This window comes from Sinocyclocheilus rhinocerous, unplaced genomic scaffold (genome assembly GCF_001515625.1).
Source record: "Sinocyclocheilus rhinocerous isolate Xijiao unplaced genomic scaffold, SAMN03320098_v1.1 scaffold1878, whole genome shotgun sequence".
In the NCBI taxonomy this organism is placed as follows: Eukaryota; Metazoa; Chordata; class Actinopteri; order Cypriniformes; family Cyprinidae; genus Sinocyclocheilus; species Sinocyclocheilus rhinocerous.
The window spans coordinates 67163-79957 of NW_015630544.1; the positions used below are offsets into that span (position 1 = coordinate 67163).

Here is a 12795-nt window from a genome sequence, read left to right on the forward strand (position 1 = left end):
TACTATGTAATATGTTGCGTGCCCTATTCTGTCTAAGAAGCCACATCATCTCACAGACGGATTTATTTCAAACACTCGACTGACGTTATGAAGTGAGTTTGGAGTAAAAATATGTTATTAAATGTGGTATTTTCACATGCTTTCAGATGGAGCAGCATTTACTTCACAGAGCCGTAGTTCACTGAGAAGCTATGCAAACAGCTGTCATTATCGCGAGCGATTTCTTCGATTTCAGAATCGCGCAATAAAAAAAAAAGTCTGCGATTTTTTTGCATAACTTGTCAGTGAACTACGGCTCTGTGTAGTAAATTCTGCTCCATCTGAAAGCACGCGATGATGATTTCCTGCTGATTACAGAACCGGCATTACTAACAAATTGCGCATGACAATCGCATTCGATTAATCGTGCAGCCCTATCGTGCATTATTTTATTTCTCTCACAGCTACAGACACATGATTACAGTGTGAGAGATCAGGGCAGGTGTGTCATCCGTACCTGCAGGCATGCACCGGCAGATCTTTAGTGTAGTAAGTATCTTCCTCATCCTCCTCAAAGTTCAGCTCGGCCAGAAGCTGGCTGGTCTTCACCACTGCATCTTCTCCATTGGGCAGAACACCATCAGGCCCATTCACCTAAACACAAAACATTTCACCTTAACACCACCATTTCTACAAACAAATCTCAAACTGCACAAGCGTGAAAACTGGAGATTCAATCCAGTGCACATTTAACCCTCAAAACACACACATCTGCAACTTACACCAACAGAAACGCAGTTAAATCAAGTACAAATGCACACCTGATTTACTAAAACAACTTACTCAGCAGCATATACTTAACAAAAGTCTGAAAACACATGTTTGAAAGCTGCAGCTAACGCAGATAAAACACACCTTATTATTAAAGCAAACATAACAACAATTTAATAAAATAATTTCTATTTAAAAACACAAAAACACCTACAAGTTATATTTACCATACAAACAAAACCCCTCTAATCAAATATGCTCTTAAAAACAGGTGTAGTTCAATAAAGTCCTTCTGAAACACATAAATGTGAGATAAACCTGCGAGATAAACAATATAACACGTGTTAAAAAACAAACAAATAAAATGCATGTTATTATAACACCAAAATAGTTAATAAATATCTCACACACCACTATTATAACATCAAAATAGTAAACAAAAACACACCTGTCAGCTGCAGCTAACACAAGCTATCTGTAATAAAACCACATCTCTGAGAATAAGCTGTTATAACATGCTGTTTAATATGATAAGAAAATGAGTTTATTATTAACACCAACGTAGTTCACAAAAGTCCCTCTGAAAGTACGCAAATACACCTGAGATCTGTTATGCTAACCAACCAAAACAAGCTATTTGACGTAACACATCCATCATAAATCACAACCTTAGAGCTAGTGTATTTATTAGCAAATTAAAATTTAACAAGACACTAATGTAGTTCACAAAAGTCCCTCTGAAAGTACGCAAATACACCTGAGATCTGCAGCTAACCAACCAAAACAAGCTATTTGACGTAACGTATTTCACCATCGATAGCAACATAAGAGCTATTATATGTAGTTTCATTTCTTAGCAAATTAAATTTGTATTTGTACACTATTGTAGTTCACAAAAGTCCCTCTGACAACTCTCTCTCTATCTCTCTTCTGGCGGCCTGCTCTGTCGTTGCTAACGCTACCGCGCGGCTAACGCCTGCTAAGCTCGCCATATTTGGACTCAAATGCGTTGAGGGCTGCCTGACAGAAAGGCTCGATTGTGTGTTTATACCTGGTTGTCGAGTTGACTCTGGGTCTGGCCCTGAGTTTGGGTCTGGCTGGGCAGTGTGAAGTCGGTGAACTCGAACTCGGAGCCCTGCGTGTCGGCCCCGAGCAGCTCCGCTTCCTCCGTGTCCAGGAAGGTGAGCGTCTGCGAGCTCGGCCCGTACGCCTCCACACTCATCTTTTTCTGGCTTTGCTGGCCGCCTTTTCGCAGAAAACACCGAAAAATCCCTCAGCGGTGCGGGGAAACGAGCGACCGAAGCGCGTCGGGCGACGTTTGTTTTGGTTCGAAGGGAAGAGAAGGAAACGGCGCGAGACGGGCTCGTGCAGAAATGAAAGCAAACGATTCCGGAGAAGACTCGACTCCCACTCGAGCGCGGTGACGTCACGGGCGAGCGCAACAGACGTAGAGCGCACAGAGGCGATGACGTCTACACACGTTCGCTGTTTTGTTTTGTAAATATATTGCTGTCAGGAAAACACAGACCATTATAGAGCTTCTATTAATGGCACATTGTTTAAAAATAGAGGTTTAGCTCTTCTGAAATATTATATGAATTTTACGAAAAACATTTGGCCCAAATAAGCCGACTTTGGTTTTGCAAAAGTCAAAATAAAAACTCTTGCTGCGTCTCAATGTGCCTACTTGTACTACGCCCTTAAAGTATGTACTCTTTTGGTGAAGAAAAAGTACAAACTTTTGAGTGTGTAAGAGTAGGCAAGCTTTGGGACACACTATCACGTCACAACTACATCTTTTAAAGGGGTCATATGATGCGATTTCAAGTTTTCCTTTCTCTTTGGAGTGTTACAAGCTCTTGGTGCATAAGGAAGATCTGTAAAGTTGCAAAGACTAAAGTCTCAAATCCAAAGAGATATTCTTTATAAAAGTTAAGAGTCAGCCACACCTACCTAAAACGGCTCGTTCTAACACGCCCCCACATATCTACCTCACTATGTGGGAAGATTTGCATAACGCCGCCCAAATGTTCACGCAAAGAAAGAAGGCGTAACTTTTATTCTCGCTGTAGTATTGTTGTTGCCGCCGCCGCCATGTCGTGAAGACGCTGTGTGTTTCGTTGTGAAAGCGAAACTACTTTGTTTGGCCTTCCAAAAGAGGAGGATATCTGATTCGTCATGCCTAGAGCTGATCTGTGCTGGTGTTTGTAGTTTGTAACGCGTTTTATTCGTGTTTGTAGTTCTGGACAGAATCCTTCAACAAAGCGCAATGGATTGTGGGCAATATTAGCCATTAGAGTGTGCACGGATCCACACTTCAAAAATCGACCTGAAATAGTAGACCATCGGGGGACTTTTGGCATACTCTTTTCAACATACTATGCTTTGGGACACACTTATTCTAATCTCACATACTATTTAGGATGGATAGTATGAACATTGAGACGCAGGGAATATGTAGTCTCGCATAGCCAGACCCTCCAGCTGAAGGTCTGGAATTCATGGAATTCAACTTTCATTGGCCAAGGCCCGCCCATGAGGCCGTTTGACCAACATGTCAAACAACCAATCACAGTTCGTTTCGTTTCAACGTCACGCTTCGGGGCGTGGAAATGTCGCCACAATAACAGACCGGTGTGTAAAACTCTCGGACGCACTTTTGTGTGCCATGTGCATCAGACGTTCAGCCAACGGTCCGTGGGCGAGACATCTGAGGCTGAGACTAGTGAATATGTGACCCTGGAGCACAAAAGCAGTCTTGAGTCGCTGGGGTATATTTGTAGCAATAGTCAAAAATACATTGTATGGGTCAAAATGATCAATTTTTCTTTTATGCCAAAAATCATTAGGATATTTAAGTAAACATGTGTTCCATGAAGATATTTTGAAATATTGTCCTATCCTAACAGACCATACATCAATGGAAAGCTTTTTTATTGGATGCAAAGCTTTGGAAAAGCTATGGAAAGCTTTCATATGATGTATAAATCTTAATGTCAAAAAACGGACCCTTATGACTGGTTTTGTGGTTCAAGGTCGCATATAATATAGGCTACCATGTGAACGGGTAGTGTGCTAAAAAGTGACATGATCCACTCCATCTAAAACTGTTGTATCATTTTAACATTATGATTTCAAGACCTCATTTATGTTTATAGAATATGTGTAATTTTTATATATCTGACTTCAATGGACAGCAAATGGGGAATAAAAACAGTGAAAAACCTGAAGTATTATGACACAGACAAGCTACAGATTTTCATTGTACACACATATAAGATTATTAATATATTAATAATATAATATGCTGATAATAAAATTGCTAATGCAACTTTACTCAGAATTTAATCAGAAAATGAAAAACATGTTTCCTCTAATGATCTCATACTTTTCTGTATTAAAACTTACAGTAAATTATTATAAATTTAGATAATTTATAAATCTTAGTTATTTATGTTATATATGATATATAGATTATAAATTAGAAATATTATTTGTATAATTTAATTATGTGTGTGTATATATATATATATAATTTTAATTTATAAATTTTGGAATAAATAAACTTAAATAAGGCAGAAATCATTTATTGAGAGCTACAAATTTGTAAAAAAAAATTGTGGCAAATAAGGAAACACAACATAAAGAGGAAGAACAACAGCGTCCACACAAATGTGGGAATGCATAATATGCATACATAATGCATACATAATAATCACCACTGTAATAGATGTCAGAACATTTAATACAATAAAATGGATCAAGAAATGCTGAAGATAACAGTGTTTTAGGCAACATTAAAAAAAAAATTAGATTCACAGCATAATCAGTTTGGTCCACTGTGTTTGTGATCGATAACAGATTCCAGTAAAAACCGTAGAAAAACAAGCTAAAGAAAATTCAAACCCAAGTCATATGCATATAATATCATATAATGGACTGAGAAATTATGGTGTAATATAATATATAATATCCAGCATTTTGCAAAGAGTATGAAAGAAATGTAACTCTGAGTAACGTCCACCGAGAGAAGACAAACATCACCTTACAATCATCTCACGATTTCACATTTCATATAATTCACAAAAATAAAAACCAAACCGTTGTTGTCTTAACAGTGCTGATAGAATTAGACCTTCAATCACTCAAAAGGCATCGGGTTCAGGTGTCTTTGTGTTTTATGTGGGACCCTGTCCATAAATGGCTTGAAATGAGGAAAAACATATTTAGGTTTGATGCTTATATCCTAAAGCCTGTGTACTCACATTGGCACTTTAATAACCAGACAGACGTGGTTATTATCTTTTATATCACTGTCCAGCAGGCAGATCATAGCTTTTATTTTGTCATAATTTTAGGTCTCCTCTACAATATCACCCTTTGCACTTGAGAAAATAAACTGTAATAATGCGTATACTTTCTTCTGCAGTGTGTGTTTGGGGTATAATTGAAAGCTGCAGATGATAAAGTCATATTTGAAACAGTATTATTTTACTATCATTAAGATACAGTTTTAATTAATATTTTGAATTCGTTTTTTGTATATTTTTCCATTTTCATTTTAGTTCAAAGTTTTAGTTTTTTAGATGTTTTATTTTTTAAATATTCTTTAATGTCCATATAGTTTTTATTTTGAATAAGGTTTATATATATATATTTTTTTTTTTTACTTTAGTTAAAATTTCAGTAATTTAGTTTTTATTAATATATTGAATTAGTTTTAATTTTAATATTTTGTCCATTTTCATTTTAATTTTAGTTAGTAATTTACCCACTTTCATATATAATAAAAAAAAAATATGTCAATATAGTTTTTAATAGTTTGAATGAGTTTTGTTTTTATTATTGACATTTTTATTTTAGTTAGTTTTAGTAATTTAGCCAATTTTAGCCATTTTCATATATTTTTAAAATATGACAATATAGTTTTTTAATAGTTTTAATGAGTTTTGATTTTATTATTTTTTCCATTTTTATTTGAGTTAAAGCTGTAGTAATTTAGTTGTGTATTTGTATGTGTCTATATACAGTGGGTACGGAAAGTATTCAGACCCCCTTAAATTTTTCACTCTTTGTTATATTGCAGCCATTTGCTAAAATCATTTAAGTAAATTTTTTTTCCTCATTAATGTACACACAGCACCCCATATTGACCGAAAAACACAGAATTGTTGACATCTTTGCAGATTTATTAAAAAAGAAAAACTGAAAAATGCTCAGTATTTAGTAGAAGCACCCATTTGATCTAATACAGCCATGAGTCTTTTTGGGAAAGATGCAACAAGTTATTCACACCTGGATTTGGGGATCCTCTGCCATTCCTCCTTGCAAATCCTCTCCAGTTCTGTCAGGTTGGACGGTAAACGTTGGTGGACAGCCATTTTTAGGTCTCTCCAGAGATGCTCAATTGGGTTTAAGTCAGGGATCTGGCTGGGCCATTCAAGAACAGTCACAGAGTTGTTGGGAAGCCACTCCTTCGTTATTTTAGCTGTGTGCTTAGGGTCATTGTCTTGTTGGAAGGTAAACCTTAGTTCCAGTCTGAGGTCCTGAGCACTCTGGAGAAGGTTTTCGCCCAGGATATCCCTGTACTTGGCCGCATTCATCTTAACATTTAAGGGGGTCTGAATACTTTCCGTACCCACTGTATATTTTGATGAATTTGTATTACAGTTTTAGTTATTTTACTAATTCAAAATTACTAGATGGATATATTATTATTATTTTTTCCCAGTTAACGTTTATTTCATTTCAAGTAACAAACTGTTTAACTCATTTAAGTTTTAGTTTTGTTTGTGTTTAATGCCATGCCAGATTCTACGGCTATTTTCATGGTGAGAAAAATGTATCATTAAAAATTTATTAATTATAATAACCCTGGTTTAAATGATTTTATACTACAGACATACTTAATCTGGTGAATAATGATTTTAGAAATTCTGCCTTGACTGTTTAAAAAAAAATCATTTTTGTTTAAAGAGCTCCATGTATACGTAGTGTTTTCACATCACTTCCAAGTCTTTTTTATGCATAATACCAAATCTCTGCATGTTTCAAGTACACCCCATTAAAGTGCTTTCTTGACTATTTGAACGCAGCCGTAGGATTGAGTTTAGCATCTCAAACCAGCTGACTGATCCTAGTATGCAGCACACAAGTTAAGACACTGATGTCTTCAAATGTGCATGAACTCTTGAATCCAAAGCGACGCTCCATATGTGCGTACGAGACTTGGCCTGTGCTCTCATTGGTCGTGCAGACAGAGTTTCTTTCCCTTGTTGTGCTCCATCAGTTCAAGCATCTCCAGGATGACGGCCCTGAGGGCCTGAGCGAGCTGCTCCGCGCTGTAGGGCTTCCCTAGAGGAGGAACATGCACAAACGCAGACCTGCCCTCGCCCAGAAACAGAGACATGTAGTAGGTGTAGTCACACAGATACCTGCGGAAAGAGGATCAGGAATACATTCAACTAAAAAATGTACAAAGTCTTACAAAATAAGTCTGTCCTGATAATAAAACCAGTCGCATGCAGTGTTGGGGGTAATGCATTACAAGTAACGCAAGTTACATAATCAAGATTACTAGTAACTAGTTCTAGTAAATAAGTAATGCCAGTTACTTTGCTTTGCCATGTATTGACTGACTGCTCTCCTGTGCGCATATTGACAAAAATCAGGAGTAAGTGCAGAGGCATTGTGTGTGCTGTGTGAACATGATTATTACTGTAGTTCTAGACTAAATGTCAACATGCATTTAATCGTAAACTATTTCTCAAAATGAATAAAACAGTGAAATACAAAATCAGAATATGATGCAAACCTGCATGTTAACACAAATATCCTCATGTATTCAATCCCAGTTTATTAACCGTGTCTTTGCTGCTGACCTTCGTTGATGCAATTCAACCATACTAACAACCAACAATTACTTTAGATAGACATAACATTTGGGTTTCTTTTTTATATTGCTGAAGGGTTGATGTTTGATGTTTTTATTATCTGTAAAATAAAACTTTTTTTATATGAAAAACAAACAAACAAGCAAGCAAGTCCATCCCAGATGAGAAAAAGCAAAGCGAAAGTAATGTAACACATGACTTTCCATAAAAAGTAACTAAGTAATGCAATAAGTTACATTTTTAGGGAGTGATGCAATATTGTAAAGCATTACTTTTAAAAGTATTTTGACATTTTGGTCATTTAATAAATTCTCATTAGCCACTCTAATACAACCTTTGGGCTATATGTGACCCTGGAGCACAAAACCAGTCATAAGGGTCCATTTTTTTAAATTTGAGATTTATACATCATCTGAAAGCTGAATAAATAATCTTTACATTGATGTATGGTTTGTTAGGATAGGACAATATTTGGAAAATCTGGAATCTGAGGGTGCAAAAAAATCAAAATATTGAGAAAATCGCCTTTAAAGTTGTCCGAATGAAGTTCTTAGCAATGCATATTACTAATCAAAAATTACTTTAGATATATTTACGGTAGGAAATTTACAAAATATCTTCATGGAACATGATCTTAACTTAATATCCTAATGATTTTTGGCATAAAAGAAAAATCTATAATTTTGACCCATACAATGTATTGTTGGCTATTGCTACAAATATACCCCAGCGACTTAAGACTGCTTTTGTGCTCCAGGGTCACATATATGCAAACATCTGTTATGTGAAACAGCTTATTCATCGCAGTACCCAACAAAAAACAACATGCACTTTTTATGGTTCTTTCATTATTTATTTTGTAGATTCTGCAAGGTGTAAGCAAACAAGCAAGAAGAGCATTTTACCTGCCGGCGTCCTTTGACACAGACACAGAGACGCCGAGCCCGGAGGAGTTGACTCTCTTGCAGACGGCGTCCATGTCTATGACAGACTGAATGCAGTTGGGTCCTCCCTCCATACAGCAGCGTGACTCCGGACAGAAGCTGCAGTTATCCAGGCGCATGTAACCCTGGTTATGACCACACTGTTCAAGCGTTACTGTCGTGGCCATCCCGGACACTCCAACATGGACCACTAACTTTGAAAAAAAAAAAAAAGAGAACGAAAAAATAGGATTTAAAAAAATATATATATTGATGAAACGTATTCCTAAAATGTAAAGATGAGTCATTAACACTACTATAATACTGGTGACTAAAAGATTTTTAAATGTTTTTAATAAAGTCTCTTCTGCTCACCAAGGCTGCATTTTTTGTTGAAAAATACAGTAAAAATAGTAATATTGCTTAATATTATTACAATTTAAAAAAACTGTTTTCTATTTGATTATATATTTTCCCACAAAAATATGAAGCAGCACAATTGTTTTCAACATTGCTAATAATCAGAAATGTTTCTTGAGCAGCAAAGCAGTATATTAGAATGATTTCTGAAGATCATGTGACACTGAAGACTGGAGTAATGATGCTGAAAATACAGCTGCGCATCACAGAAACATATATTCCCAAGAAATCAGTTAGTTTACATTAAAATAACATTTCACAATATTACTGTTTTTACTGTATTTTGATCAAATACATGCAGCCTTGGTGAGCAGAAGAGACTTCTTTCAAAAACATTAAAAAGTTTATTTATTCCAAACTTTGTTTGCCAGTGTATTATATGATATGATATGATGATACATTTTGATTAAAATAATTAAGATGCAATTCATCATATATAAAAAAATAATGTACAATAAATAAAATTTTAATTTTACTACATGTGTACACAGGCCAAGAATTAATATTATTAAATAATCCAGTATTAATTATATTTACAATAAATATAATTTAAACATATAATACTTTTATGAGAATTTTATTTTTATTTCTACATAACATACATACACTAGTACAGAGCACAATAAACACAGCAAACACAGAATAATTGATCATATATATATATATATAAAACTTACTTTTATAAAACAACACTCTGTAGACATTTAGCATCACTAACTAATAAAACTAAACACAAACATGAGATCGTTACGCTACTTGAGGAAGCTGCTGTTTCCATAGAGACGGCAGAAGACTCTGGACCGCCTGATACTCCACAGGAACTTCAGCAACGTGAAGGTTTATATCGTGACCCAAACCCAGTTTCTCCAGCTCCTGACAAGAGGACATGTTTATGTTAAATCATGTGAACAAACAGCGAGTACAGCTCATAGTTGATGTGCTCTGCTCATTTCCTCGCAGTGTGAATCTGAATATCATACCTGTACTGCCACCCAGCTGGCATTGACAGCGTGTTCACCGAACGGCTCAAAGCCTACAGAAACACAATCATATAGCAATGCGATGTAATGTCTTACTACAGGGCGCTCTAAATACTTGATTCGGATTGGTCAAGCATTTTACATAATGACACTGAGCTGAATAATTGATCATTGTCTCTTGTATCACTCTCACATAATAAGATAATTTCAACTCAGATTAATATTTCATGTCCATGTATTTCTTTATTTATGTGGTAAGTAGTGGTATGATAAATAAAATGCAATAATCATTGTCACCTAAAAACCCCTTCAGAGTGACTGGAGACCCCTCAACTTCAGCCGACTGGACGTTATCATCAGGCTCAACTGATCTGTTTTATAGCTGTTACACACTTTAAACTCAACAGGCTTTCAGGACGCTGAAGTCAGCGAGATCTAAACTCTGCAATCCAGAGTCCACGATCAGATCCTGCTTTAAACGGGATGAGATGCTGCCATCAGTGACCTGAACAGTGCACACACAGAACCCAGAGTCAAGCAAAAACTCCAGTATTTACTTCTCTAGAACACTTTTTTTAGCAGCTAAATTAGGAGGGGATTGCATGACAATAATATTTCATTCAAATGTGTAATTATCAGATGGTAATATCATGTTGCATGATAATATTATGGTGTGTGTGTGTATGTAAATATGGTATAGATATGATATTATGGTACTGAATACATTTTCATATACTCCAAATAGGGTTATTGTTGTTGTTGTTTTCGCTATTGACATTTTTGTTAACTGAAACAGAGCTGAAATGAAACAAAAATCGGAAATGATTCTGTGACAAGTAACTGAAACGAGTACTAAATAAATAAAAACTAAACCTAAACTAAAAAAAAAAAAAATTAAACCTAAACCAACAGCAAAAACGAATAAGAACGAAAAAGGCACATTAAAAAATGATTAAAAATGTACCTAAAAATATATATTAAAAAAATGTTTTAACAAAATTCAAAATATGGCTTAAAAACCGTAACAGTATAAAATTAATACTAAAAATAAAACTGACTCCAAAATTCTTCAAAGAACATCATACTATAGAAAATATCCAAACATAGTCACAAATATTATATGGTAGACGTCCCGAACACCACAGTAGTATTACCATGGTAAATACAAAAACTGAAAATAAAGTTATGTTATTAGTAAATACTCAAAAACACTAAAATCATTGTAATTATAAACGAAAAAAAAAAACAATGAGAACAAAACGACATGTACAGAAAAGGAAATTAAATTAATTGAATGAATAAAATAATGGTACATGGTACTTCCCGATAGTTTGGGTAGTGATAGAACTTCGATATAAATAAGTATTTTATGCATTTTAGTTTTGTATTTAGTGTCAAACGACTTTCAGTTGTAATGATGATCATTTGCGTGTCGTGGAATTGATTATGATAATAATATCAGTCACAGAAGCAGACTCAGCTGTCGCTAGAGGTTCTTAAAGATTGCCATGTTTAACCTTCTAAGTGATCTTTACCTACACCAAAAATCAATCAAACATGCATGGAGCTGGTTTCCTGAGGAGTGTTTGGTGGTTTTGACTTGTGTGGCAACACCCATAGCTGAGATCTGGTTCAAACCTGTCTGCGTGAGCTGGTCTCTGAGGAAAGAAGGACTTCCCATTGTGGTGTTTATAGTTAATTAGCAGTGTTCCTTCATGAGTCACGCCAAACACGGAGACAGACACCTTCAGTCTGATTCACTGACAAAATACTGCAGACGCTGCCAACAAATAAAGTGCTTAATTTATTAGGATCTTTAAACTCTCTTAAACAAAAATGGTGTAGAACTAATTTTCACTCAGAAATTGCTAGTAAATTTGACAAAGAAAAATGTGAATTTTTGACATACTCCAATAATCTGTTTTATTTACAGCTTTTGAAAAATCCTTTTTACAATTTGAGAAGATTTTTAATTAATAGGCTATTTTTTGAAGACATTTATCCCTTTAGCAGTCAAGAATTAGTCTGCTAAAATGAAAAACAAATAACTGAATTATATATATATATATATAGCCTATATATATAGCGAGAGAGAAAATTGTAATTGTATAAATAATTAAAATGTAAATTGTGTAATTTTCACTTAGAAATAGTAAATTCCACAAAGAAATAGCAAGTAACACACTGAATTAAACATGATTAAGTAGAAAGAATAAAATACTAAAATAGTGTTTTCTTGTAAATCACACTCCAATAATGTTTTATGTTAATGTTTTATTTACAAAAATAATTTACAGCATATACATAATGTACAATATGTGTTTCATTTATAAAATATATATACATATATATGGTGTGCCATCAAATAAATGATCAGTCAGGTCAAATGAATAATAAAAGAATTAATAATAAAGTAAATAAATAAATGGAAATTCACTAATATATTACATGATCTGGATATTAATAATCTGACCACAGACAGTTATTACAGTTATTATCTGTTCCACCTTTATTTGACCCTCTAACTCTAGCACTTTCTATTCTATTTTAATTCTACTTTATATTTATTTTTTATTTAAAAAAAACAACAAAAAACAAACAAACACTAGCTTTCTATTTTTTCTATTCTATCTACTTGTTTTTCTTTGTGTGTATGTGTGTATAATATATATATATATATATATGTATGTGTGTGTATGTATATGTATGTGTGTGTATATATATATATATATGTATGTGTATATATATATATGTATGTGTGTGTATGTATATGTATGTATGTATGTGTATGTGTGTGTGTGTGTGTATATATATATATATATATGTGTA

The 12795-nt window shown here is 34.4% G+C and overlaps 2 protein-coding genes across 2 annotated transcripts in view; both read right to left on the reverse strand.

Annotated features, from left to right (window-relative positions):
• LOC107740548 (regulator of nonsense transcripts 1-like) overlaps window positions 1-2177 on the reverse strand; it is a 21669-nt gene extending 19492 nt beyond the window's left edge. Inside the window, 2 exon segments of the mRNA XM_016552992.1 lie at window positions 497-633; window positions 1802-2177. Coding sequence (XP_016408478.1) covers window positions 497-633; window positions 1802-1972 — 308 coding nt within the window. The 5' untranslated portion in view covers window positions 1973-2177.
• Window positions 2178-6484: 4307 nt separating this feature from the next.
• Window positions 6485-11647, reverse strand: LOC107740549 (pyroglutamyl-peptidase 1-like). Its single transcript, XM_016552994.1, has 6 exons — window positions 11502-11647; window positions 10264-10337; window positions 9967-10019; window positions 9743-9859; window positions 8549-8781; window positions 6485-7184 (listed from the first exon to the last, which is right to left on the reverse strand). Exons 1-6 carry the CDS (start codon window positions 11645-11647, stop codon window positions 6992-6994), a joined length of 816 nt encoding a protein of 271 aa, XP_016408480.1. The 3' UTR covers window positions 6485-6991.
• Between the last annotated feature and the right edge of the window lie 1148 nt (window positions 11648-12795).